General features: G+C 35.1%; 1 protein-coding gene and 1 long non-coding RNA gene across 4 annotated transcripts in view; one reads left to right on the forward strand and one right to left on the reverse strand.

Annotated features, from left to right (window-relative positions):
• RSRC1 (arginine and serine rich coiled-coil 1) overlaps window positions 1-25,337 on the forward strand; it is a 315,683-nt gene that overhangs the window by 177,785 nt on the left and 112,561 nt on the right. For all 3 annotated transcript variants that reach the window (XM_084876045.1, XM_084876044.1, XM_084876046.1), the window contains exon 6: window positions 18,958-19,009. In XM_084876045.1, the coding sequence (XP_084732171.1) occupies window positions 18,958-19,009 (52 nt within the window). The remainder of the gene's footprint in view (window positions 1-18,957; window positions 19,010-25,337) is intronic.
• LOC311618477 overlaps window positions 1-25,337 on the reverse strand; it is a 384,318-nt gene that overhangs the window by 30,909 nt on the left and 328,072 nt on the right. The window lies entirely within an intron of this gene.

Raw genomic sequence — 25,337 nt, forward strand, 5'->3', positions numbered from 1 at the left:
ATAATAACTTATAAGTATCCCACTTATCTTTATAGAAACCTTATTATTTCCTATAGAAAGTTTAGAGTATTTTTCATAATTGGCAAAATAATTTACCTCATATTTTTCTTGTAATACTATCTTACCATGGTTCTTGAAGTGAGAGTAAGTTATAGGTGGGTTTCTTTCACTTTTTTTTGGGGGGGGGAGGGGAGAGGTTGCACTTTTATGCCTTGTTTTTTAGCAAAATAAATATTTTAAATGTATGCAAATTTTAATCATAAAATTATCTATACCAAATTAAACCTAGGTTCTATCCTTTAACATGGGTTCACATAAAAATTGTTATTGGTTTTACCACTGTAAATAATAAATGTAAATTTGTTAGCTGAATCTCCATAATCATATACTAAGATTAATTCTAAAGTTAAGCACACTATAGTTGGAGGGTGTGATAAATTTAGAGAAGCAGCTTTTTAAAAAATATGTTAAAAACCACACAAATCAGTACTCATTGTTTAATGTGCACTTTGTTTCCATTTTAAGAATGTTATATAAACATTATGTATAAAGTAACAATGAAAAGTTATGAAGTCCCTTGAAAGAAAATTGCCATAATGTTGTCTAGTTTTATCCATAGGTACATAGTGCTCATCTTATTATATATGGCAAACTTTACACAGAATTTTTTTTCTGACATCTGCTTTTAATGCTATTCTAATATAATTTATCCCATTCTCTCCTTCCTTCACGCAGTCTACCATTGTTATGATTTATAAAATATCTCTACTAATCTACCTCCCAAGTTTGTCAAAGTCTCTATGTAAATATATATATTTCTAGAAGAAATTCTACAATGACAAATTGGCATTTATTAAGATACAAGTAGAGTCATTGTTAGTTTTTTGTTTAGAGGCAGTAATGTTTTGAAGTCATTTGGAGATTAAAGTTCAATCCAGTTAAGAACACATATTCTTACTAACTAGGTAACCAAATAGCATTTTAAAACTGTATTTCTGGTATGGCATTGTGACTATTTTGGCTTGATGTGTTGTTTGGTTGGTTGGTTTTCTCTTTTTGACATGGTGTTTTATATTAAATTTAACTAGCTTTATATGTCTGCCTAATATCATGTGTTTTCTGATGTTTGGAGTTTGTTATTGGAAACCTCCTTTTATGCCGTATTTTTGTTCTTAAAAATTATTCTATATGCCCCTCAAGGGTATTATGCTAAGTGAAATAAGTCAGGCAGAGTAAGACAAATACTGTTGATCAACATGTAGAATCTTATAAAAACAAAAAACACCCCAAGTTCATTGATATAGAGAACAGATTGGTAGTACTAAAAGGCTAGCTTCAGATTGCCTTGAGAAGAGATTATGCCATTTGAATAAATTAATATCCTGAAAAAAAGAAAGAAGGAGATATGGTAGAAACCCTGGCAAGACTCAGGATTTAGTGGTGCTAAAAGGCAGAGGTAGGGGTTGAAGGGTGGGATAAATGGGTGGACTTTTTTATTTTAGTTTAAATAAATTGAATTAAAAATGTTTAAATACATACTTATAAATTACTGTTTTACATGACTGCATACTACCTCTTTCCTTTTAAAGACCAGCTAAAATTGTTTCCTCTATAAACTAATTTGCATATATCCAGTCAAAATTAATCTTTTATAGCACTGAACTACTGTACCAATTTATATTTCCTCTCTAATAGTATTAATACATTGAATATTTTATTATAGTTAGTGTATACATATCTTACTACCATATTAGACTATAAATTACTTAAATTTGGATCTATTTTTGTATTCCTTATAGGATCTCACCACCTCAAACAGTAGATCTATGAAAAGATTTTTATAGATCTACTGGGTGGATATTTTAGTTGCTTCAGAACAGTTTACTCTTTAAATAAATATTTATTCTGAATGGAAGGTCTATGTAATTATTTTAAATTCAGATTTTTATAATTACATTTACTGTTTATTTCCTTTAGTCAATATTCAGTGTTTTTTGTTTTTTTTTCTTTAAAATGCCAAGGAAACTGACAGAGGAAATCATTGCAAAATCTGGCAAGACTCAGAAGATAAAGGCAGAAACTTGTTTTTATAGAACGGTGCTTTAATTGTTGTCCCTCTTGGAGAAAGCTCACTTGACCAGAGAGCACCAGTTACACTGGAAAATAGCTTCTAACTGTCCTGGCTAGGGAGAAAAGCTTCCAATGAAAAAAACTAAAATACTTGATGAATAGGCAGCATCTCTCGTGTCTGTGCTTTACTGAATGTGCTCTGAATTAGTGTTTGATCCTGATGAAAAGTAATCAGCCAAGCAGAACGTTAGTAGAGCTTGAAACTTCAGAAATACGTGTTTCTTCAACAAATATTTGTTGATCATCAACTATGTAGCAGATTAGGTGCTACATATGGAATAGTGATCTAGATCAGAAGAGAAGACTCTGTCCTGAGGCAGTATAATTTAACAAATAGAAGAGATAAACAAATACATAAAAAGCATATTTTGTGACACTTCTTATAAATTCTGGTGAGGGTTTTGAAGGTAAAGTACAGGATGCTATCACAGTAAAGATGGGATAGATAAGAGGAAGACAAGTGTCATACTTTATATTAAAAGCAATTAAAAGGATGTGAGATTAGTAAAACGTTGTCTGGCATTTCAGAAGGCTCTATGAAATACAATGTCTTGATCATCACCCTTAATTACTCTTTCCTCGTTTCCCACATCCATTTAAATGCCATTTCCTGCTAACACATATCCCTTAACTATTTCTCTAAACCGAGTCTCCCTCTCTACCCTTTATTGCCATTGCTCTGGGAAAGGCTTCATTACTGGTTGCCTTTACTACCCCAATAGCCACTAGATTGGTTTCCCAACTCCAGTCTTATCCCACTCAAATCCATGCTCACATAGTTCCCGCAGTGATCTCTCCAAAGTATAAATCTGATCGTGCTATTCCCCATTATCTCTTTAGTGAACCCAATCACATCAAAACTTCTAGTCCAAATTTCTGAAGATAGCAGAATCTCTGAGTGCTACAGACCTCTCTTCCAGGTTTTAATCTTGCCACATTCTGATTCATTCTTTCCGCATTATACTATTAAATCTTCTTACCTTCCTATTCTTGCTGTTGCTTTTCCCCTTATTTAAAGTATGCTGTACACACACACACCTACACCTCAAATTCTTTGTGACCAGTTGCAGGCATTATTTTTGCAAAAATCTCTGATCCATTCCATCCTCAGAATGAGACCATGTCCTGCTCTGTGCATGTCCTGCTCATATTCATTAATAATTTTACTTACTACATAATTGTATGATTATCTGATACCAGGAAATGCTCACTTTTGTATCTCTAGTGCCTAGTCACTGTAGGTACTCAATAAATATCTTTAGATGAATAAATAAATGTTTGCCTTTAATTGGTCTCCATATTCTGTCATTATTAAGTATAAATTTGTTAACATTTAATATAATTTAATATATTGTACATCCCCCATCACAAACAGAAACAATTCAGATTTACTGATTTGAGCAGGTTTTTATTTGGTCTTAATAAGTGCCTGTAATGAGACCTTTATGTGTTTGCTACCTAGAGAGAACAGTGCCATCTATTGGCTATTATCCAAATTGTATCCACTATTCAGGATGGAGCATAAATCACTAGTCATTTGTAGGTAAGTTCACCTATGAAAAATTTTTTCATGAATTTGGACAAGAATAAAAATATCACATGTATGGGGGGGAAATGAAGTAATCTAGTCAGATATCTCAGCAAAAGAGAATGGTATTGTGTCCTGACATAGTAACAGATAATGTGTACCATCAACATATTAGAAATATTTTCTCAAAGAGTATGAATATGTTTAGGGCTCTTTTCACATTTTTAAAATTGCTTTTTAAGTGTTGTATTAATTTGTAATACCACTAGTGAAGTATGAAAGATTTATATCATTGGCTAGCATTAACTATCACTTACAATTTTCTAATTTGCATATTTCAATAATAAAGACAAAGAATTCTACCAGAGAAATGTAAGGAGTTTGTCTACCTGTCTTTTTACTGCAGAAGTTCTGTTCTTTTGTTCTCTTATCTTTTAGGAATTAGTTCGTTTGTTATCAACTTTTAGGAGCTATTTGTAAATGAAATTATAAACTCCTGGTTAGATTTGTTCCTAATAATTTTACTGTCGCAGTGTTGCCATTTTTATTTTGGTTTTGTGTTGCCAAGATAGTCTTTATATGAAATTGAATATTTTAGACAGTCAAACTTGTCAATCTTTTTCCCTTATGATTTCTTCTGTTGCCTAAAATGTCAACCCTAATCCATTTGAGTTCTGTCTGATTCTGTTATTTGAATCAAATTAAATTTCAAATTTTATAGTTAAAAATGATTGCATATCAGCATTTCATACATTTTTAACTTAAAGTTTTTAAAGTATATTCATCTCCTTATTGGAATGTTTTGTTGCCCATGGCCTCATGAATAAATAAAATCCAAAATATACTCAAAAAACAATCTTGAATAAAATTGCACTTTTTAAGTCTGTGAAAAATCAGGTGCTATTTTGGTAGAAAGATCAATTCTTTAAGAAAATGAAGTGCAGGTTAGTCAAGTGGTAAAGAGTTGCAGTTATATTACTCAGCTTACTATGATAGTGCATTATATATTAATAGTTGCCCTTTTATAACAGGTATTTTTTAAAGTCTGTAAAGCAGAACATCTGATTACAGGATTTTTATTAGTATGACAATTTTCATGAATAAAAATAGGGCTTAATTTACCTCATATTTTAAGTTAGCAAGGAGGGGAAAGGTAAGGAGAAGACTAGTAATAAAGAGAGAGGGATCTGATTATTTTAGAATGAAAGCCCAGGAAATATTGTATTTATTATTTATATGTATTTGGGAGGCTCTACATTAGAATTCTATAAGAAAAATGGCAACATAGGTTACAAATCAAGGCTCTGCCAATACTTTTTAATGATGACTAACAATACCCCTGGTTTTCCTGAAGCAGAGACCTTTAATTATGATTAATTGTGAAGTGGTTTTGTGATTAGACTAATGTTAACTAAATAACCAGTATTTTACTATCTACATCATTTTCACTTATTAAGTCAGTTATTGATTACAGGTTTTCTGAGGCAAAGGTTAGTACATTTATTCATTATAAAATTCACCTCTTAGCAAAACATGTCTTTAACCTCCTGGTAGTAGCAATAATGAGTGTCAAATGTCAAACTATAGGCAATACTTAAATAGTTCTTGAAGTTTTTAGAGCAGATGAAAATTTACTTAAATGTGTAATGTAAACATACTTTATCATGAACTGTTAAAAATATAATTGTTTTTAAGATTTTTAATTTACTTTTTAAATTTATATTTAAAGAATTTTCTTTTTGTCATAATATCAATTTTCCCTGGTCCAGCTAATGGAATCCTACTTAGAAAATGCAGGTAGAATTAAGGAAAGAGAAGAAAATAAAAATTGTTACCATTTTGCTATCTATTTTCTAGTTTTTTCTACATTATGCATTTTATGTTCTATTTTACATATATGGACCTTTTTACATATTTCGTTTTGTAGTGTTCTAAAAATATAATTTTAGCATTTTTAGAAATATAATTAAATAGATTTAATACTAGAGACCCAGTGCACAAAATTTGTGCACTGAGGGGGGGGGGTGTCCCTCACCCCAGCCTGCACCTTCTCCATTCTGGGACATCCCTCTCACAATCCGGGACTGCTGGCTCCCAACTGCTTGCCTGCCTGCTTGCCTGATTGCCCCTACCTACTTCTGTCTGCCAGCCTGATCACCCCCTAACAACAACCCTGCCAGCCTAATTGATGCCTAACTGCTCCCCTGCTAGCCCGATTGCCTCCAACTGCCCTCCCCTGCAGACCTGGTCACCCCCAACTGCCCTCCTCCCCTGCAGGCCTGGTCGCCCCTAACTGCCCTCTCCTGCCAGCCATCTTCTGGTGGCCATCTTGTAACCATATGGGGGCGGCCATCTTGTGCGAGGGCATGACAATCAATTTGCATATTACTTCTTCATTATATAGGGACATTGATGGATGAGGAAACTAAAGTCCTTATAGAATAGATAGTCAACACTAGAATACAGGAGCTCTGATACCCAATTAACCTTTTGTCCTTCGCCTTTTACTTTTACTTATATACCCCTGCTGGGCACATGTGAAATGTACCCTGATTACAAATATTCCATCTAGAAAGTGCCTTACTAAATAATTCAAATCAAATAAATTATTTTCTATAACATTTTTATGGAAACAAATTAAATGAAATATTCATTTGACCTTTTGTGGATATATCTACATCGTTGCCCATTTTGAAAACAACGTTTCAACAACTGGATAGTAATGGATTTTTTATGGAGAAAAACATGTTTTTAAAAACTTTCTAGTATTGTCCTTTAGTGGGAAAAACACTTCAAAAAGGTAATTTTGGAAGATCTTTTAGAGGCAAAGTAAAGTAACTTCATTCAAAGATAAAAATTATAACTTGAAATAAAAAAGAAAAGTTTTTGCCAAGACATTTAAAAACTTGTGTGAAGTCCATAAAGCAAAGCGAAATAGGTAGCCTGCATTCCAGATAACCGGTCCTGCAGAGATCACCCTTCCCTTCCCAGCAGTCTTGAGATGATTCAAAGGTAGAGAGACAAGTGAGAAAGCAGAAAGAAAAGCAGTCACAGGGAATAAGTTTCTTAGAAATAGCTGTTGTAATGCTACAAAGGATTTTAAAAATAGGAAGTATTATTTTAAACGGATTTCTAAAAAGATCAGGAAGGAGATTTCTGTAATAGTTTAAAATAATGTCCTGTAGCCCTGGTCAGTGTGGCTCAGTTGGAGCATCGTTGTCTGTACACCAAAAGATTGTGGGTTTGATTCCCAGTCACACCACATACCTTAGGTTGCAGATTCATTCCCCATTAGGGTGCTTACAAGAGGCAACCAGTCGATATTACTCACTCACTCACTCACTCACTCACATTACTGTTTCTCTCTCTCTCTTTCTCTCTCTCTCTTTTCTCACACACACCACCCCTTCTGTCTCTCTATACTCAGGTGAGGATTAAAAATAAATAAATAAATAAATAAATAAATAAATAAATAAATAAATAAAGTCTTGTAGACCATTATAAAATATTAATATTTATGGACTAAAAGATATGTTGATACTTAAAATTGTGGTAGCAAAAGTAGCTGGCTATAAAAATGTTTTAAAAAGAAGATTTTAAAACAGATTAGGACAATATGAATGTTTATCCTTATATGTCACCACACACTCTTTCAATATAGAAAACAATTAAGAATCAAGTTATTTGTGTTTGACCTTTCATAATGTAAACTATATTATTGAGTCTAATTTTACTTTAACCTCAATGCCATGTCAAGAAGTATTGGTAAACATAACTTGTTTTACATGGAATTATTTTAGAACTTTTGAGATGCATGTAAAAAGCTCTTGTCTCCTGCTTTTGTGGGAGAATCTCTTGGTTAACTGTCAAAAAAAAAAAGTTCTTAATTTCCAACAGGGGCATGTTAAGAAAATATTCCTACTTAGTGGCACAAATTTGTAGCCATCACAAATAAGTGATGGCTTGCGATTGCTGTTTCTTCTATTTTCTGCTTCTAAACTTGTATTAAAGTAGCCAAACTTCTCTGCTCTCCATGCCTACCTTGGCTCCACCGAGGGGAGAGAATATATGCTTATCTACCTAGCTTTCATATGCAGCTACTTCCTTTCCAAATCTAAGCCTTCTTCCTAAGTTCTGTTCCAAGGTATTTTAAGTAGTGAGGTTCCAGAGGTGGGGCTAGAAATGAAGGAAACTCATGAAGGGAGAGGACCTCATTTAGAAAGAAAAAGAGGTAGTCTGTAGCATTTTCACAAAAATTTTGAGTGCTGTAAGAGCAAGATAGCCCCCATATTATACCCATCCAACTAGGTGGGGCTGGGCTAAGGTGGTGGCACTTCAGCACCTCTGAAACTAAGGATGACTGGTGAAAACGAAATTCCAAGAAGAGGGTTCTACAGGACGTGGTTTTAGAAATGTTCCATTCGAGTACAGACATGGTTGACAAGGATAGAAGAATAAGCTTAGGATATTGGTGATAGTATTGAAAATTAAAATGATAAGTTTGTGTTTAACCCTAGAATCAATGGAGAGTCACCGAAGTATTTTTTTTTAAAGCAGCAACTTAATTAGAACTTTGACTTTTTGAAAGTAGCTTTAGCAGCTATGTGTAGGATGAAAAAAGAAAGGGAAAAGGGAGTCTAGATTGGGAATTAGCCTTTTCTATAAAGAGTCATCTAAACATTTTAGGCTTTATAACCATAGAGTCTCTACCACCACTATTCAACCCTGCGGCCATAGACAATTTTTAAACAAAGGAGCATGGCTGTGTGTCTGTGTATATATGGCAGCATCATTTAATAGGGTCATGGATATAGGTTTCTTAAACAGGCCTGAAGGGTGTTGTAACCCTAGGTTTAGATTTACCTCTTTAACTTTCCCAACTATAAAAGACATCTATAAAATAGCATCTTTCTCTGGTTTATAATAAAGTAGCTATTATATAACTTTCTTCAAATCCCTTAAGCTCTTTAGAAATAATGTTTGATAATAGGGAGGTGAAGGCCTTGGGAGTGGGATAGAGGAGGTCAATGGGGGGGGGGGGGAAGAGGGAACATCTGAATACTTTCAACAATAAAGATAATTTTTTTAAAAACTCTAAAAGAAATTTGCTATTGAGAATGGAATATGTGTTTTAGGTTTAATTCTCTTTTGTATGTGTGTGCGTGGTCTTTATTTAAACCAACTGGGAGCTAACTTCTAGAGGCAAGATAAATCTACTTTTGAGCTACTTGTAATATTTCTGGCTTAGACCTTGATCTTAAGAGATAGAATTATAGTAACTGTTAAAATGAAATGTAGCCAGAAATATGATAAGCTGTTGATATGTGTTTCTGTCATAGTGAGATTGCATTTTACTTTAAAGGAAATGGCACAGTCCCTATACTGTGAATATGTTTAATATTTTTAAAGTTATTCATCTGAAAAAGCTTGATTAAAGTGAGCTTTTAAGATGGCTCTCACAGCCTTTAAGATCATTAGTTCTCCCATCCAAAAGACTAAAGAAAATTTAGTTTTACCTTTTACTTTCTTTTCTGGCAATAAAAAATGATTAGACTTTTCTTTTTTTTCCTTCCCAATAAAAGGTAATAAACAAAATGTATCTCAGACTGTGAAGCAATATAGTGTTTAAGGAATAGAGATTTTTGTCATCTGGATTAAAATTCAAGCTCTGCCACCTTCTGATTTTTGTGATTTTAGGTAATTTATTCTTCATCTAAAAGATAGCATTAAGAATGTCTTGTCAGGATTGTTATGAGAAGTTTGTTAAATGAGATGTATGTAAAGTACTTAGCACGGCGTCTGGAACATTAAAGCATACAATGAATAATAGCTATTATATTTTTTCAAAGAATATGTTTTTTTTTCCAGGTAGCTTATGCTCTTTCTTGAGAATGTAATGTTGGCTGGGAAAGATATGGCACATAGAACTTATCACATATTTGGAGCTCATATGATCACTTTAAGAACTGCCATTCTGTAATTAAATAGATTGGTTAAAATAACATTAATTATATGCGAGTTATGTAGTTCATTAATAATACTTGTTATAATTTCCCCAATACCATTATATTCTCTCAGATTTCCAGCTATTTGAATTAGATAAATTCTAACAGATAGACATCAGTGAAATTAATACTTCAAAATTAATTTATATATAATACTTAGGAAGATTGTAAAATTTATATGGAAGTTTATTTCAAATATATACTTACTGAGCATTGACTGTTTTCTAGACACTATTCCAGGTGCTAATGCTACAATGACATAAGACAGTTGCCTTCAAGCAGCTGATAGTCTTTGAAGGAATTATAGACAACAAAATGAGTATTTACACAGATGTACTGATCCGTGTAATCCCAGGGCATTACAGGAACATAGAGCAGAGAATTGTAACCATCATGAAAGGAGGTTATGATGCGGTTTTCCAGATGTCATGCATCCAGAGCTGGGCTTTGAAAGAACATAGATTAGTCAGGAAAAGGGCACAGAAGATGTCCAGACACAGGGAGTGTATAGGTTTATCTAGATATAGGTTTATCTAGAACTTATAGGTACTGCATTTTTATTAACATGCATTAGAAAATGGTTATGTGACTTTGGGCGGGTGATCTTACCTTCTGAAGATGTTGTGCTATTAAAAGAAATCATAGCCGAAACCGGTTTGGCTCAGTGGATAGAGCGTCAGCCTGTGGACTGAAAGGTCCCCGGTTTGATTCCGGTCAAGGGCATGTACCTTGGTTGTGGGCACATCCCCAGTAGGGGGTGTGCAAGAGACAGCTGATCGATGATTCTCTCTCATCGATGTCTCTAACTCTCTCTATCCCTCTCTCTCTTCCTCTCTGTAAAAAATCAATAAAATATATTAAAAAAAAGAATAAAAGAAATCATAGACTTCCTATTCCAGTGAAGATGAATTAACAGAGATCAGATTGAGTCTCCCATCTGAAACAACTAAAAAAAATGGACAAATTATTTGGAAAAACATCTTTTAAGACAATGGACATCAAGTGGGAAGGGCAGTGTTTCCTAAGAGATTAGAAAAAAATTAGGTGAGCTCTTTAATTGTTCCACCTTAAGGCCTGATAACGTTTCCAGGTCATGCCACAGGCAGGGAGAACCCAGGCAGAGCCTTCTGGTCTCTCTGAGTTGAGAACATGGAGCTGTGAAACCAGGGAGGCCAAAGCCTCTGGAGTACACAGGGCAGGGAGGAGAGTAGCGAGCTGCAGAAGTTGCACAGTGTGTCTCTGTTGTGTGTCCAGCAGACCACTCATCAGTGCGTCATCGGAGGAACCGCCCAAGGCTTGGAAAAGAGCCACCTGAAGCAGTGTGAGGGATCATGCCTGTCACTCACACAGGGTTGGAAACAGTGCCTGTTCCCAACATATATCATGGTGCTTCCAATCAAGTACTAAAAAAATGTCATATCTCACCATAGTGGGGGGAAATTAACTATAGACTTACACTGTTCTGATACTGCCTAACAAATTAAGAATGGAGAGGATAATCTGCTTCCAAATCATTTAACTGTGCTCCAGAACAAAGACCGAGACTATTTATGCAAATATAAAAATATTTAGCACACAACAAAATAAAATTCATGATGTGTGACATCCTGTCAGAAATTACTATGCATCTAAAAACACAATACTGCAAATGATAAAAATAAAAAAAAAGTCCATTAGTTGAAACAGACCCAGAAGTGACACAGTAATAGAATCAGTAGACAAGGACATGATAGACTTATTATAATTGTATTGCTTATGTTCAGAGAGTTCCTAGGAAAACTGAACATATTAAGTAGAGAGATGAAAACTATTAAAAACTAATTTCTAGACATGAAAACTGCATGTCTGAGATGAAAAATACTCTGTATGAGATTATTAGAGATGCTGCATTGCAGACAGAGAAAGGCAAATGCCAGATAATTTCACTTATATGTAGAAATCTTTAAAAAAAAAAAAAAAAAAAAAAAAAACCCACATACACACAAAATAAATGAACAAGTAGGACAGAACACTCATAGAATACAGAGAACATTTTAAAGGTTGCCAGATGGGAGAGTGTTTGGGGGAAAAATCTGAAGATGTTTAGAAGTACAAGTTGGTAGTTACAGAATAATCATGGGAATGTAAAGTACAGCATAGGGAATATATCAGTCGTATCTAATAAAGAGGGAATATGCTAATTGACCCTCACGCCATCTCTAAGATGGCAGTGCCCACAGCCAATAAGAAGGGAATATGCTAATTGACTATCCCACCCTCAAAGATGGCTGCACCCACAGCCAATAAGGAGGGAATATGCTAATTGACTGTCACGCCCTCAGAGATGCTGCTGCCCACACACACAAGATGGAGGTCCCCGCAACCCGGCCTTTCCATACACCTGCCTCGGAGTCCTCCAGTCCCCTCAGCCCCCCAGCCACCCAGGGCCAGCCCAAGGCGCAGGGAAGCCTTGAATGGTGGCTGCCCAGCAGCCCAGGGCTGTCCGAGGCTCAGGTAACCAGGGCTGGCTGAGGCTTGCTCTGCTGGCAGAGGCAGCAGCAGAGGTGTGATGGGGCATTTCTTTCCCCTGATCGCCAGGTCGCCTCCCACCCCTGAGGGATCGGGACTGTGAGAGGGGGCAGGCCAAGCTGAATTTTCATGCACTGGGCCCTCGTAATATTATAATAACTATACATGGTGTCAGATGAGCACTAGATTTATCAAGGTGGTGACTTTGTAAGTTATATAAATGTCTAATCATGGGTTTGTACACCTAAAACTAACACAGTATTGCATGTCAACTATAATTTAAAAATTAAAAATATATATATTTTTTAAATTGGCAAAAGATTTGAACACTTATTTTACCAAGGAAGATCTATGGGTAAATAGGCACATGAAAGAATGTTCAACACCATTAATCATTAGGGGAAGATAGATTAAAGCCACAGTGAGGTAGCTATTAGAATTTTGAAATTAGGAAGACTGATTATATGAAGTCATGACTAGATGTGGAGAAACTGGAACTCATACAGTGCTGGTGGGAATGAAAAACCACTTTGGAAACAGTTTGGTAATTTCTTTAAAAGTTAAAAATAATATTTACCATATGACTCAACTGTTCCAATCCTAACTATTATGGTACCTTTTATATAATAGGTAATTCGTACACGGGAGATATGAAAGCACATTATTTATACAAAGAGTTTTACCTGAATGTTTATATTATTTTTTTTTATAATAGCCAAAAAACTGGAAATAATTGTCAACAGGTGAATGCATAGCCATTATAGTGTATCATTATAATGGAATATTACGCAGCAATAAAAAGGAATGAATACTGATGTACATACAACATGTTCCCTATTGTAGTCTAATACCATTTGTCTAAAAGATTTGAAATAGTTAATCTATATATTCTCTTCAAATAGGAGGTCACATAATCCAATTCCTATAAGTAGGGTAATGGTCAATATATATGTGTACTTTTAAATTTTGTTTTATGGTAATACATTTACTGTCTTAACCATTTTTAAGTGTATGGTTCAATGATATCAAATACATTCACACTGTTGTGCAACAATCACCATCCCATCCATCCCAATAACTCTTTTCATCTTAAAAAAACTGAAAAACTCTATATCCATTAAACAGTTTATTTCCATTTCCCTCCAATCCCAACTCCTTGGGCAACCACCATTATACTTTATCTTTATGCTATTGACTATATATATATATATATATATATATATATATATATGCCTAAGTGACCGAACGACCAGTTGACTGGTTGCTATGATGCACACTGACCACCAGGGCGTAGACGCTCAGCACATGAGCTGCCCCCTGGTGGTCAGTGCACTCTTGTGGCCGACCAACCTCACTCAGTCCCTCCCCCCAGCCAGCTGGCCACACCCCCACGATTGATCTCCAGCCAGGCCGAGAAACCCCACCTGTGCATGAATTCATGCACCGGGCCTCTAGTTTTATATAAGTAGAATCATACAGTATTTATCTTTTCATGACTCAGTGTCTTCAAGGTTCATCCATGTTGTAGAATATTATAGACTTTATTTATAAGGCTAAATCCATTGTATGTATACATGTACCACATTTTGCTTATTCATTCATCCATAGATGGGCACTTGGTTGCATTCATGTTTTAGCTATTGTGAATAATGCTGTTATGAACATGGGTCTACAAATATATCTTTAAGACCCTGCTTTCAGTTCTGGATGTGTACCTGATGTGGAATTGCTATATTATATGGCAATTTTTTTTATTTTTATTTTTTAAGGAACTACCATGCTATTTTCCACAACTGCACCACTTTAATTCCCACCAACATTGCACAAAGGGTCTAGTTTCTCTTCATCCTTGCCAACACACATGCTGTGTGCAGGCTGCTCCAGGAACAAGTGTATAACTACCTGCCACATGGTGGGGGGGAAGGGAAGCTGCTATTGTGCGAATAGCTGAAATTTATCAAAATTAACCACAAGTTACTGTCTAATTCTTCCCTTGGTAGTTGCAAACCTTCAACAAAATATAGAGTTCCAAATAGTTCCATCAAATAGAGTCTGCTAGTGCAATTATTGTGTAGGTGGGGAGACAGATTCCCGGTACTTCCTACTCCAACATCTTCCCAGAATTGAGAGTAATAGCCAAAAACCATATAATCCAATCCTAATTTTGATTTTATGAAATGTCGCTAATCTAATTTTATTTCCAAGTTTGAGTTCTCTCTTAGCTTAACTGTAGTCTTTCTTTCAGCCTTTCTACTTCTCTGCCCTTAACAACCTGGAAACTGTTGTTGACAGCTGGAATGACTATATCTTCATCAACTTCCAGAATCTTCATAGTGATGGTCAGGCGTTCAGGATGCCAAATATATAATGGAAGTGATAAGGGTGAAAAAAATAGTTTAATAGGTTAGTGTGTAAACTGGTTTACATGAGCAGAGTTTTCTCTTTTTTAATATATAGTCATGGCTTAAAGGAATGTGCTTGTCTTGAATGTTAGCTTTGGCAGTATTTTGAGAATCTGGACATACAGTTTATCTATAATGAACTCAGGGAATTGGACTCAATAAAAGTAAATATAAAATCAAAGGGAAAAGTCTAAACATTGAAGATAGTCACCTCCACAAACCATTAGGAAACTGACTTACCTTTTGGTTTTATCTTAGAAGCTTTGTTTTATCTTAAGAAAGTGGCTACTCTTGTCTAAAAGTAAGTCCCTCCCCTTGGTAGTCAAGTATTTTACTTGGGAGCAGGGTAGTTCTGGAGATTCATGGCAATAGAAAGACTACCAATCCCCTCACCCTCACAAATGGACCCCTATTTAGAAAATTTAAACCCTGCATTTTCTTATTTCTGGTTATGGTCATTTCTGCATAAATAAGACCCTTTATAACATTTTTAAATAAACCTTTATGGTAAGAATTTCTAGCAGGAGTATACTTTAATAAACCCTTTAAAAACTTATATTAAAAATTCACTGTTCCTACTGTTCTGTTATTGTCAGTGTTAAAATTTGTTTTTTTTAAGGGAACAACATGTACATTCTCTATAATTCAATTTTATTGGTAGATAGTTATCTAATTATGCACTATTAGGATAAGGAATATTTTAAAATATTTTTTTCTCCATAAGTTTACAATATAATTATGACATTGTGTTACTAAATATGTTCTCATTGTATAATTTTTATATTGAAAATTGCTGTATTCCACACATTTGTATTTGGTATTGTTATCTTCTATATATATTAAAAGCCTAATTTACCGAACAAACAACCAGTCAACCAGTCGCTATGATGTGTACTGACCACCAGGGGCAGACACTCAACACAGGAGCTGCCTCCTGCTGGTCAATGCACCTCCCACAGTGGGAGCACTGCTCATTAACTGATGGGTGCCAGATGCAGGGTTCATAGCTGGCAAGAGCCACTATGGGGGCACAAACATCTCCTGATCAGGACTGATGAGGCACAAGTCCGCAACAGGCGCAATGGAGCCGGGATAAGCGGGAACAGCAGGCAGGAGTGACAGGTGGTGTTGGACTGACTGCTGGTTTCGGCCCAATCCCCGCATGCTACTCTGAGGGACCCCACCGGTGCATGAGTTTGTGCACTGGGCCTCTAGTTCATTGAATAATGTTTAATTTCTGGTTCTGAATAACATTAGTACCACTTGCCAACTTTAGATGGAATTCATGCTATTCCCTGGGGTCTGATATATACTCTAAAATAGCTAAAGCATTAGAAATTTTGGCACTCAAGGCCCAAAGTTATTTTTACTCTAAGCCTACTTAATATGATGAGTCCAGGAGGGTTTCAGCCAAGAGACTTGTTATGATGCTTTTCTTCTTCTGGGACAAACTCAAGGCCCTTGGGAAAGATTTGAGGGATAGATAACTGAAAAAGACTGTCACCAAAATCCCATATCCATTCGCATTATTCACTAGTCAGAAAGATACTTGCAGATGGACAAAAAGTGAGAGAATATTCACAGCTGAATTCCCTATCCAGGAAAAATGATTGAAAAATGAATCAAAAATTTTAAAAGTATTTATAAGATATAAATTACTTTTAAAAGCCTGGTGAATTAATAATATAGTTTATTCCCATAGTTGGAGTTGATCCCTATATTTTACAAAAATAATTTAGCGAGTTGCATCTGTGTAGGGAAATGTATTTAGAATGGAATTATATTTCATTTGCTGGTACAAATGTATTATTTTGGACAGATTTTTCTTTTGAACAGAATCAAAAAGCTTTCCTTATGCTTTTATATCTATGAAATTGTTTGCTTTGACTTCATGAATATTCTAGTGACCTAATTAGAAGGATCCTGAGATTTGGAGTCAGAGGCTCTTGATTTCAGTCTGTCATTTACAAGCAGAGGCAGGTTACTAAACTGCTCTTACTCCCCGAGTTTCTTTAGCTTGGAAATATGAACCCTATATTATAGGTAGTTAGAGGAATTAATGAAAATATAAATATGTCTTAACAGGTGATTTATCATAAACATCAGCCATCAAGAATCTTTCCTTTGGAATGGTAATCACCACATTTTCAAGACAGTTGTTATAAATGGGGGAGAGAGGGAGCTGCTATGCAGGGGGATTTTGTGGGGTTGGAGAGCTTAACAATACTGTTAATGTTCTATTAGATGTGTGCACTCATTTTGTATATATTTTCTATATCTTCAGTTTTTTAATTGTTAAAAAAAAGTATTTTCTTATGGAATACATAAAACTTTCCCATGAACTATATTAACCAACAAAGTATCTATCATTTTTCTGTCAAAGGACAGTGCTGAATAGGACACTCTGAAATGTATGCTTCATAATTCTTAGCTGGCTTGGGACCTGCTTGTAAGAACATCATTTCCTTTCTTGCCATTCTAGTTGTGTTCCATTGCACAGAGTATTAAATTTCAGTTGTGTGTATTGAGTAGTGCAGAGATCACAAACTGTCTTGGGACTGAACCTGTCTCTTAGAAGTAGTGCTTGTTCCACACAATATTGGCCTTCATGGTGACTTAAGGTCTCAAAAATCAAGGAATGTTGCCGCCCCCGACTTGCATCTCTGCATGACAGCACTGAGTTTGCGCTGATTATCAGCTGTGCCCTTTGGCTGGAGCATGTGCTCCAGAGTTCTCTATGCTCCACTGACGCTGATGTCAGATGCATTTGCCATCATGTTTATATTACCTGTTTGTCTATTTAGTTGATAACTGTTGGAGAAATTATATTCAGTGGATGTCACAGCCTTCTGTTGATATGTTGCTGTTATATTTTAATTTGATGTCACATTTTCAATACTTTGTAGAGCACAATTACTTGCACTTTATCAACAAATGTATGGCATAATGTACTCTTTTTGCTTGTCAACTCCTCCTCTTATACACAAACATGTTACCAATTAAACATTTCTCAAATCTAGTTCTTCCTGTCCAACCTTACTGCTACTCCTCCACCTGAGGCCCTCCTAGTCTCTCGCCTGGAATTTAATTGCTCCCTAACGGTGCTCCTTGCCTCCAGTCACATTCCTTTCAGTTCATCCTGAAGTGTATTGCTAGAACAATGTATCAAAATACAGATCTCATCTCATCACCCTGCTGTCTCAAATTCTACGAAACGGGTCAGCAAATGTGTCCTTAAAGGTCTAGATGTAAATATTTTTGGCTCCTGCCACAAGTAATTGACTCTGCTTGTTGCATTGAGCACAAAAGCAACCATAGACAACATATAAACAAGTAGGCAGGGCTGTGTTCCAATAGAACTTATTCATAAAACCAGCCTCTGTTGTAGGGTTAACACCCCTGTTCTGTGATATAAAAGGCTCTCCTTGTCTTCCCTGCCATCTCATTTACCATTGTCCTATCCTGTCTCCTACTGTTTCTCAAAAGCACCTTTCAAATTCTTAAACTCTTCTGAGCACAACATTTTTCTATACCCCATTCTTTTCATTTAAGCTGTTTTTTCACAAATAGCAAAATATTCTAATATAGTTTATGAAATGTTAATTCTCAAATGGTGGTCTTATATATAAATATATCTTTATAAATGCATTTTGAAGTTGTATTAAAAACAGTTTTAATAGGTCTTTTATTAAAACTGTGAGCCTTGATACAATCTATGAATTTGAATAATATCAATACATTTTTTTTTTAAATCTCAGAATAAGGTCACTGGTAGGAGAATACTTTAATTTCAGTCTTATCAACTATTTGAATCAAGGTTTATTGAGAGGACAATTTTAGGATAGTCAATAGGAATTGAAAGCATGAACTCATGTTGTGTCCTCTCTTCATCACAATTACTCCTTTCCAATACAGATAAGAAAACAGAAAATATTTGGTTTTAGGATGTTTCTTGACTAAAGTATTGCACTTCAAATTGCTATTTAAATTCTAGTAGGTCACACTTCACATGTTTCCATATGTTGAGAAATAGCACCTCTTGAAAATATGTTGTTAAATATGTGGGTTTGCCTCATTACTAAGTTCCAGTTATTTAGCCTATTGCTGATTGGTACAGTGTTGGGTAGTAAACAAAACCTTTTATAATAAAAAAATGGAAAAACTTAATTCTTGCATCATATTAATGAAAAATATGATTTGATTACTAAGGTGAGAAAGCAGGTTGGTAGAGCTCTATGATGTAATGTTGTTAAAATGTGGATGGATGATAATATTGATTATTATAAAGTTCTCTGTATTTTCTGATATTCACATATCAATGCATTAATTTAAAGTTCTATCTATTAAAACTAACCCATAAATGTCTTTTATGGTTGAATTTTAGCCACCAGCTGAACAGGCCAAAGCCAGACTACAGTTGGTTCTTGAAGCTGCTGGTAAGTATTGATAATTAACTATAAATGAAAAAGCTTAAAATAAATCCTAGCATGCTTACAGGTCGGTCAAAAACAAACAAACAAAACACTTTGCCCTAACCGGTTTGGCTCAATGGATAGAGCCTGTGGACTGAAGGGTCCCAGGTTCGATTCCGGTCAAGGGCATGTACCTGGGTTGCAGGCACATACCCAGCAGGGGGTGTTCAGTAGGCAGCTGATAGATGTTTCTCTCTCATCGATATTTCTAACTCTCTCTCTCTCTCCTTTCCTCTCTGTAAAAAAAATATTAAAAAAAGAAAAAAAAAAAAAGAAAAACACTTATTTTATTTATCCTCACAAATTTTTGAGATCTAGATTGTATGTGTGACTGTATTTTACCTAAAATATTATTGTTACAGTATAATATTAAAAGGTCATTCTTTACCTTTTTATTTATAAATTTGTTTTAATTTGATGAAGTTTAATTTATTGATCTTTGTCTTTTATGGATGGTACTTTTGGTGGCATGTTTAAGAATTTTTTTTTGGCTAACCTCACATCATGAAGATTTTCTCCTACATTTTCTTCTACAAGTTTTATTTTTACATTTTAGATTTAAAAATTATGATCCATTTTAATTTAACTTTTGTATAAGATGTGAGTTTTAGATTGAGGTTTTCATTGAGCCAAAAGAAACAAGGTAAATGAAATTTTATAATTCCTCCAATTACATTTTACTAATTCATTAGTCAGTTTGTTCTGGATACCACCTAATCTTAAAATAGTATGTGTTTTATTTATTAATTATACAATAATGCTATGACTTTGTTTTAAATATAATACGCAGAGTCATTAAATACTTAATCTTTTTAAAAATATAAAAACCCATGACATCTTTTCTAAGTACTGAAATACTTACCAATTTTTATCCGATTTTTGGAAAGAATCTTTTAAATCTTTTGGACTTTTTTAAAACGCAGTGGGACATGGGACAAATTGTTAAATATCAGGACTGTCCCGCCAAATGTGGGACGCCTTGTCACCTTAATTAAGCATATTGTTTATACTGGTGTTACAAACTTTGGACAGTGAACATTTTGGGTTGGAATGCAAGGAGTAAATTCAAGACATCTTTAAATCATAAGTATATATACCATACAGGGATAAAAATTGGTAAGTATTTTGACTATGAGTCTCTTTAGCCCTCCATATTACTTCAAAAGTCACTTACATTTTATGTATTAACCTTATTCATTTTATTTTTAGTTATTTAGAAAACGATATATTAAAACATTGCTATAGTGTTTTAAATGGTAGGATAAAGCTAATTAATGTAATATCTATATTTTCCATAATATACATTCATTCCTTAGTTGCATTTTTGTTTTGAAAAATATATGTTTTAGTTCATAAATTGAATATTAAAAAAAACTCTTGCTTTAAAGGAAAGTATTTATGATGCTTAGTCTAGAAAATATTTTTTCATCAATGCAACGATAAAGAATTTCATTTCATATTTTTATACAGTTTACTTTGATGTCTTGATCTTTTAATATGATTTTGAAGCATATTATAATACAAATCTGACAGTCCAAACCTCACAGTGTATAACTTATTTATATCAGTCCCAGCTGTCATACCTAGTTTTTTTAAAGTTAACATTGTAAATTCTATTAAGTATAAAAAGCTAGGTTCTGTGTATTTGAGAAACTTTCAAAATATTATGACAGTTTTCAAATTTAAAAACATATATTGGTCTAGATAAGGAAAGGACAGACTTTAGTGAGATGTAACATTATTTATTAATTTCTTCTTATTGAAAATGTTTCCTCCAGCTCTTCCCTCTTATCAATAACACTATAATGTACATCTTGTTACAAATTGTGTTTTCCTTTTCTTATTGTTTTCTTGGGATTGGTTCTATAGAAATGAGTTTATGAGGTTAGAAGGTATTAATCTTTAGAGCAGGTTTTTATACATTTTTGCTAAATTGTTTTACAAAACAAAAAAATTGCTACTTTTCATTGCCACTGTGAAGCAACCATTTTTACCAGACTTTGCTTTTTGATGCCAGTTCCATGAATATATGTTTCATTGTATGACCTGCTATCTTATACCCATTTGAAAAATATCTAGCCTGTGTTTCCCCGAAAATAAGACCTAGCGCATGAAAAGATAAGACAGCCCCTGAAAATAAGACCTAGCGAAACTTTGGGAGAAAAAATTAATATAAGACACTGTCTTATTTTCGGGGAAACGGTAGTACTGCCTTAAATGTGAGCCTCTGGCCTGGAGAGGGGAAGCAGGTGGATGGATAGGGGAGGAGCATATAAGCAAACATAGACCTTATTGTCAGGGCTCCAGGTCTCCCGTTCAGTGATGAATTTCAGGCATCCTTTGTATTATTAAAAGTAAACAAATGAAATAAAGAGAGGGAATAAAAGAACTTGAGCCCAGTCTGGTAAGGCTAGCAGTTAAAGTCTGCTCTAGGTGTAAGATTGAGGTAGATAGGTAGGAAGGTCTGCCAAATCATGCCCGTTTTGTCACATTGGAGTTTAGTTGAGTTTCCACAGGAAACATTTTCAACTTTGTGGCCTTAAAATCAGGTACAGGGAAAGACAAGGCTGTATGTTGGATTCTTGAGACAGGGTTGATTTCAGCCATATAATTACTACTAGTGGCCTGGTGCATGTATTCATGTACGTTGAAAGGAAATTAATTAGAAGAAATATTTTAATATTGCTATTTGTCCTTTCTGTATAATAGAAGTGTCAACCAAATTCATGATCGATAATAACAGATCTAAACACATGCATGCGATTGGCGCCAGCAAGAGCTTTTTATGTATTGTGCTTGCATGAGTCAGTGCACGAAATTCAGGGATGCAGAAGGGGTGTCCCTCAGCCTGGCCTGTGCCTCCCACAATTCAGGACCCCTCAAGGGGGATGTAGGACTGCCGGTTTGGGCCTGATCAACAGTCAGACATCCCTCTCTCAATCCAAGACCCCTTGCTCCTAATCACCTGCCTGCTCACTCCTTACAGCTTGGCTTGCTGCTCCTTAACACTGCTGCAGAGGTGGGAGAGGCCACTGCTGCTGCGCTCGCCAGCTGTGAGCCAGGCTTCTGGCTGAGCGGCATTCCCGCTGCGGGAGCCCACTGACCACCAGGGTGCAGCTCCTGCATTGAGTGTCTGCCTCCTGGTGGTCAGTGTTCGTCATAGCGACCTTTGGTCATTCCACCAGAGGCTTTTATAGATATAGATTGCTAGTGCACATCATTGTACTGGCTGGTTAGATGGATGGATAATTAGCCTTTTATATATATTGATCGCATGAAAAGATAAGTTGATAGTATTTATAGTTGGTTGATAGTATTTATATACAGAGGCTTGCTGTATATAGTCTTTTCCTATAACTTAGGGGCCCAGAAGAAAGTTTTATATATAACCATTGCATTGTTATTGATTTATTAGTGAATGTTAATATTACTAATTTGAAAGTAAAATACATTTTGAACATTTGGCAATGATTATTAGTGGTATGATTTTGAAAGAGCAAAATAACATTAATGAAAATGTAATTGTAGGGTGTCATGCCTACTGTACCAAACATGAATTTGAAATCAGATTTTATTGTATTTATAATTATATTTTATATGCACTACACTGTTACATTTTTATACTTTGCCATGCTAAATCGTCAGATTTAGATAGACTCTTTTTTTCAGGTTCATTGCCAAGTTGCATTAGAAACCCAATTATCTCTTGTTTAACAGTTAAGGTTATATCTAAGGTTGCTTTTTAAATCTTCAAATGGCAATAGGGTACAGAAAGATGCAAATTGTATAAATTTTTAAAACTGAATCTAAGTTGTAACTTTAGCTCATGATTTATTCTATAACACTAAGTAAATCCAATTGTAAACTGTTTCTGCCATGATTTTTTTCCTTTTTAAAAATACTTTTATTAAGATTCAAAACCTTGACTTTTTTTCAATCATTCACCTAGAATTAAAGACTCTTATTTTGAATATTTTTATATTTATGCCTTTATTACCTTTCCCGCTGCCAACTCCTTAGTCTAGACACCAACCATTTCACCCAAAGGCTAATTAATTGGTCTCTTGCTTTAGTTTTTCTCCAGAGACATTGCAGTGAATAGCAGAAGGGTCCTAGTTCTGCTCCCTACTCATCCTATGACCTTGAGCAATTTGGTTAGCCAAAACAGGATTTCTAAAATGGAATATGACAGATTTTTATATATTCTGGTTTACTGTAGTTCTCTATTAATAAAGAGTAATCTACTGAGGTAAAATTTTCATAATATAAAATGAATCATAATTGTTCAAATTGAACAATTACATATGTATTTTTATGGATGTATTTAAAGTGGCATTAAATACATTAGGAATGTTTTACAATAACCACCACCTCTGTCTAGTTCTAAAACTAGATTTGTATCACTCCAAAGTACAACCTCTTTCTATTATGCAGCTTTCTCTTCACTCCCCTTACCGCCAGACCTGGCAACCACCAGTCAGCCCTCTTTCTCTATGAACCTGTCTATTCTGGAATTTTATGTAAATGAAATCATACACCGTGTGACCATGATTGTTTGGCTTCTCTCATGTAACATAATGTTTTGGAGGTACAGCCATGTTATAGCAAGTGTTAGTATTTTATTTCTGTTGCCGTTGTATGTATATACACCATTTGTTTATTCATTTATATATTGACTAGTTGCCCAATGCACAAAGGTTTGTGCAAGAGTAGGCCTTCCTTCCCCTGGCTGCCAGCACCAGCTTCCCTCTGGCACCTGGGACTCAAGCCTTTGCTTTGGCCGCCACCTCCACCTTAGCTCCGACCAGAGCCACCTTCCACCTTCACTCCAGCCCTGTTGCTCTCCTGTAGCTTCTTTCACCCCCTTGAAAACCCCCCCCCCCCAACCCTCCTATACCATGGGAGCCGTCCCGCCCCAGCTGCTTTGTGCCTGCACGAGCACTACCCAGAGGCCTGGAGTGCCCGGGGTGGGGCAGAACTCCTGCGTCATCACCATGGTGACGACACAAGTGTCCCAGCCCAGCCGCTGCTATCTTTGTCGCATCAATTTGCATATTCCCTCCTTATTGGCGGTGGGCACCGCCATCTTTGTCACAGAGTGACAGTCATTTTTGCATATTCCGTCTTTATTAGATAGGATGGAAATTTGGGTCATTTCTACCTTTTGGCTATTGTGAACAGTCTTGCTCTGAACATTCAGATACATATATACTTTTTAAGGTACCTGTTAGTAATTTGAGGAGTGGTATGCCTAGGAGTATAATTATGGGATCATTTGGTAACTCTGTTTAACTGTTTGAGAAACCACCAAATAGTGGCTGAACCACATTACTTTCTCACAAGCAATATATGTGTACAGCCCCCTAATGTCTCCACTTGACCATGCCTCACATTTAGGTTACCTGTTTGAAAGTATTTAGGATTAGGGACTTCTCTATTCCATACTATTCTTATCTGTAAGGGGGAAGATAATAACTACCTTATAGGGTTATGAAGATAAATATTTTATGTGAAGTGCCTCGTTCAGAGCCTAGCAAATGATAGCCATCAGAAAATGTTTATTTCACATTACTTTCTGTGAATACCACTGCTAAATGATGCTACCTCAGCCACCATTTGGTCATGCTACTGCTTTGCTCAAAATTATTCATTGGCTCTCAGTTGCTTACAAAATCAATTTTATACTTCTATGCTTAAGGTTCCAAGGTTCTGTAAGGTGGATCCACAGAGTTTACTGTATTTATTGCTTAGAATTCATGTCTGTACTTTTTCTCAGTATTTTATCCCTTCTAGAAATGTCTTCATTCTTACTCTTCCCCTCTTTAAACACTCAGGACAGCATTCAAATAAATTTCCACATGATTTTCCTAAGCATTTCAGCACATGATCTTTCTCTCTTCCTTTGAATTCTTTTTGTCCTTGCCTGTGCACACTATGTTGATACTTACATACTGCTGATATTAATATTTGTTTCATGAGTGCTGGACATATTTTCCCAATGGAATGATAAACTTCTGAAGGCCATATCTAAAACTTTTAAATCTTTCCCAGCAGTTCTAACAGCTCCTATAGTGAGGAGGTACTATACCAAATAGAATTCCAGCTGTTAACATTTGATGAATAAATATTGTGGATAAACAAATTATCGGGATAATTGAAAATTTAACCTTTGAATGCTAGTGTGCTCATTTTAATCACTGTTTGATGGAATTTAAAATAAACATATGAAATACTTTCTGGCTTCAAACGTTAAAGGTCTATGACAATAATATGGCCTTTTAATCTTAAATTT

This window comes from Pipistrellus hanaki (assembly GCF_964339955.1).
Source record: "Pipistrellus hanaki genome assembly, chromosome: 2".
In the NCBI taxonomy this organism is placed as follows: Eukaryota; Metazoa; Chordata; class Mammalia; order Chiroptera; family Vespertilionidae; genus Pipistrellus; species Pipistrellus hanaki.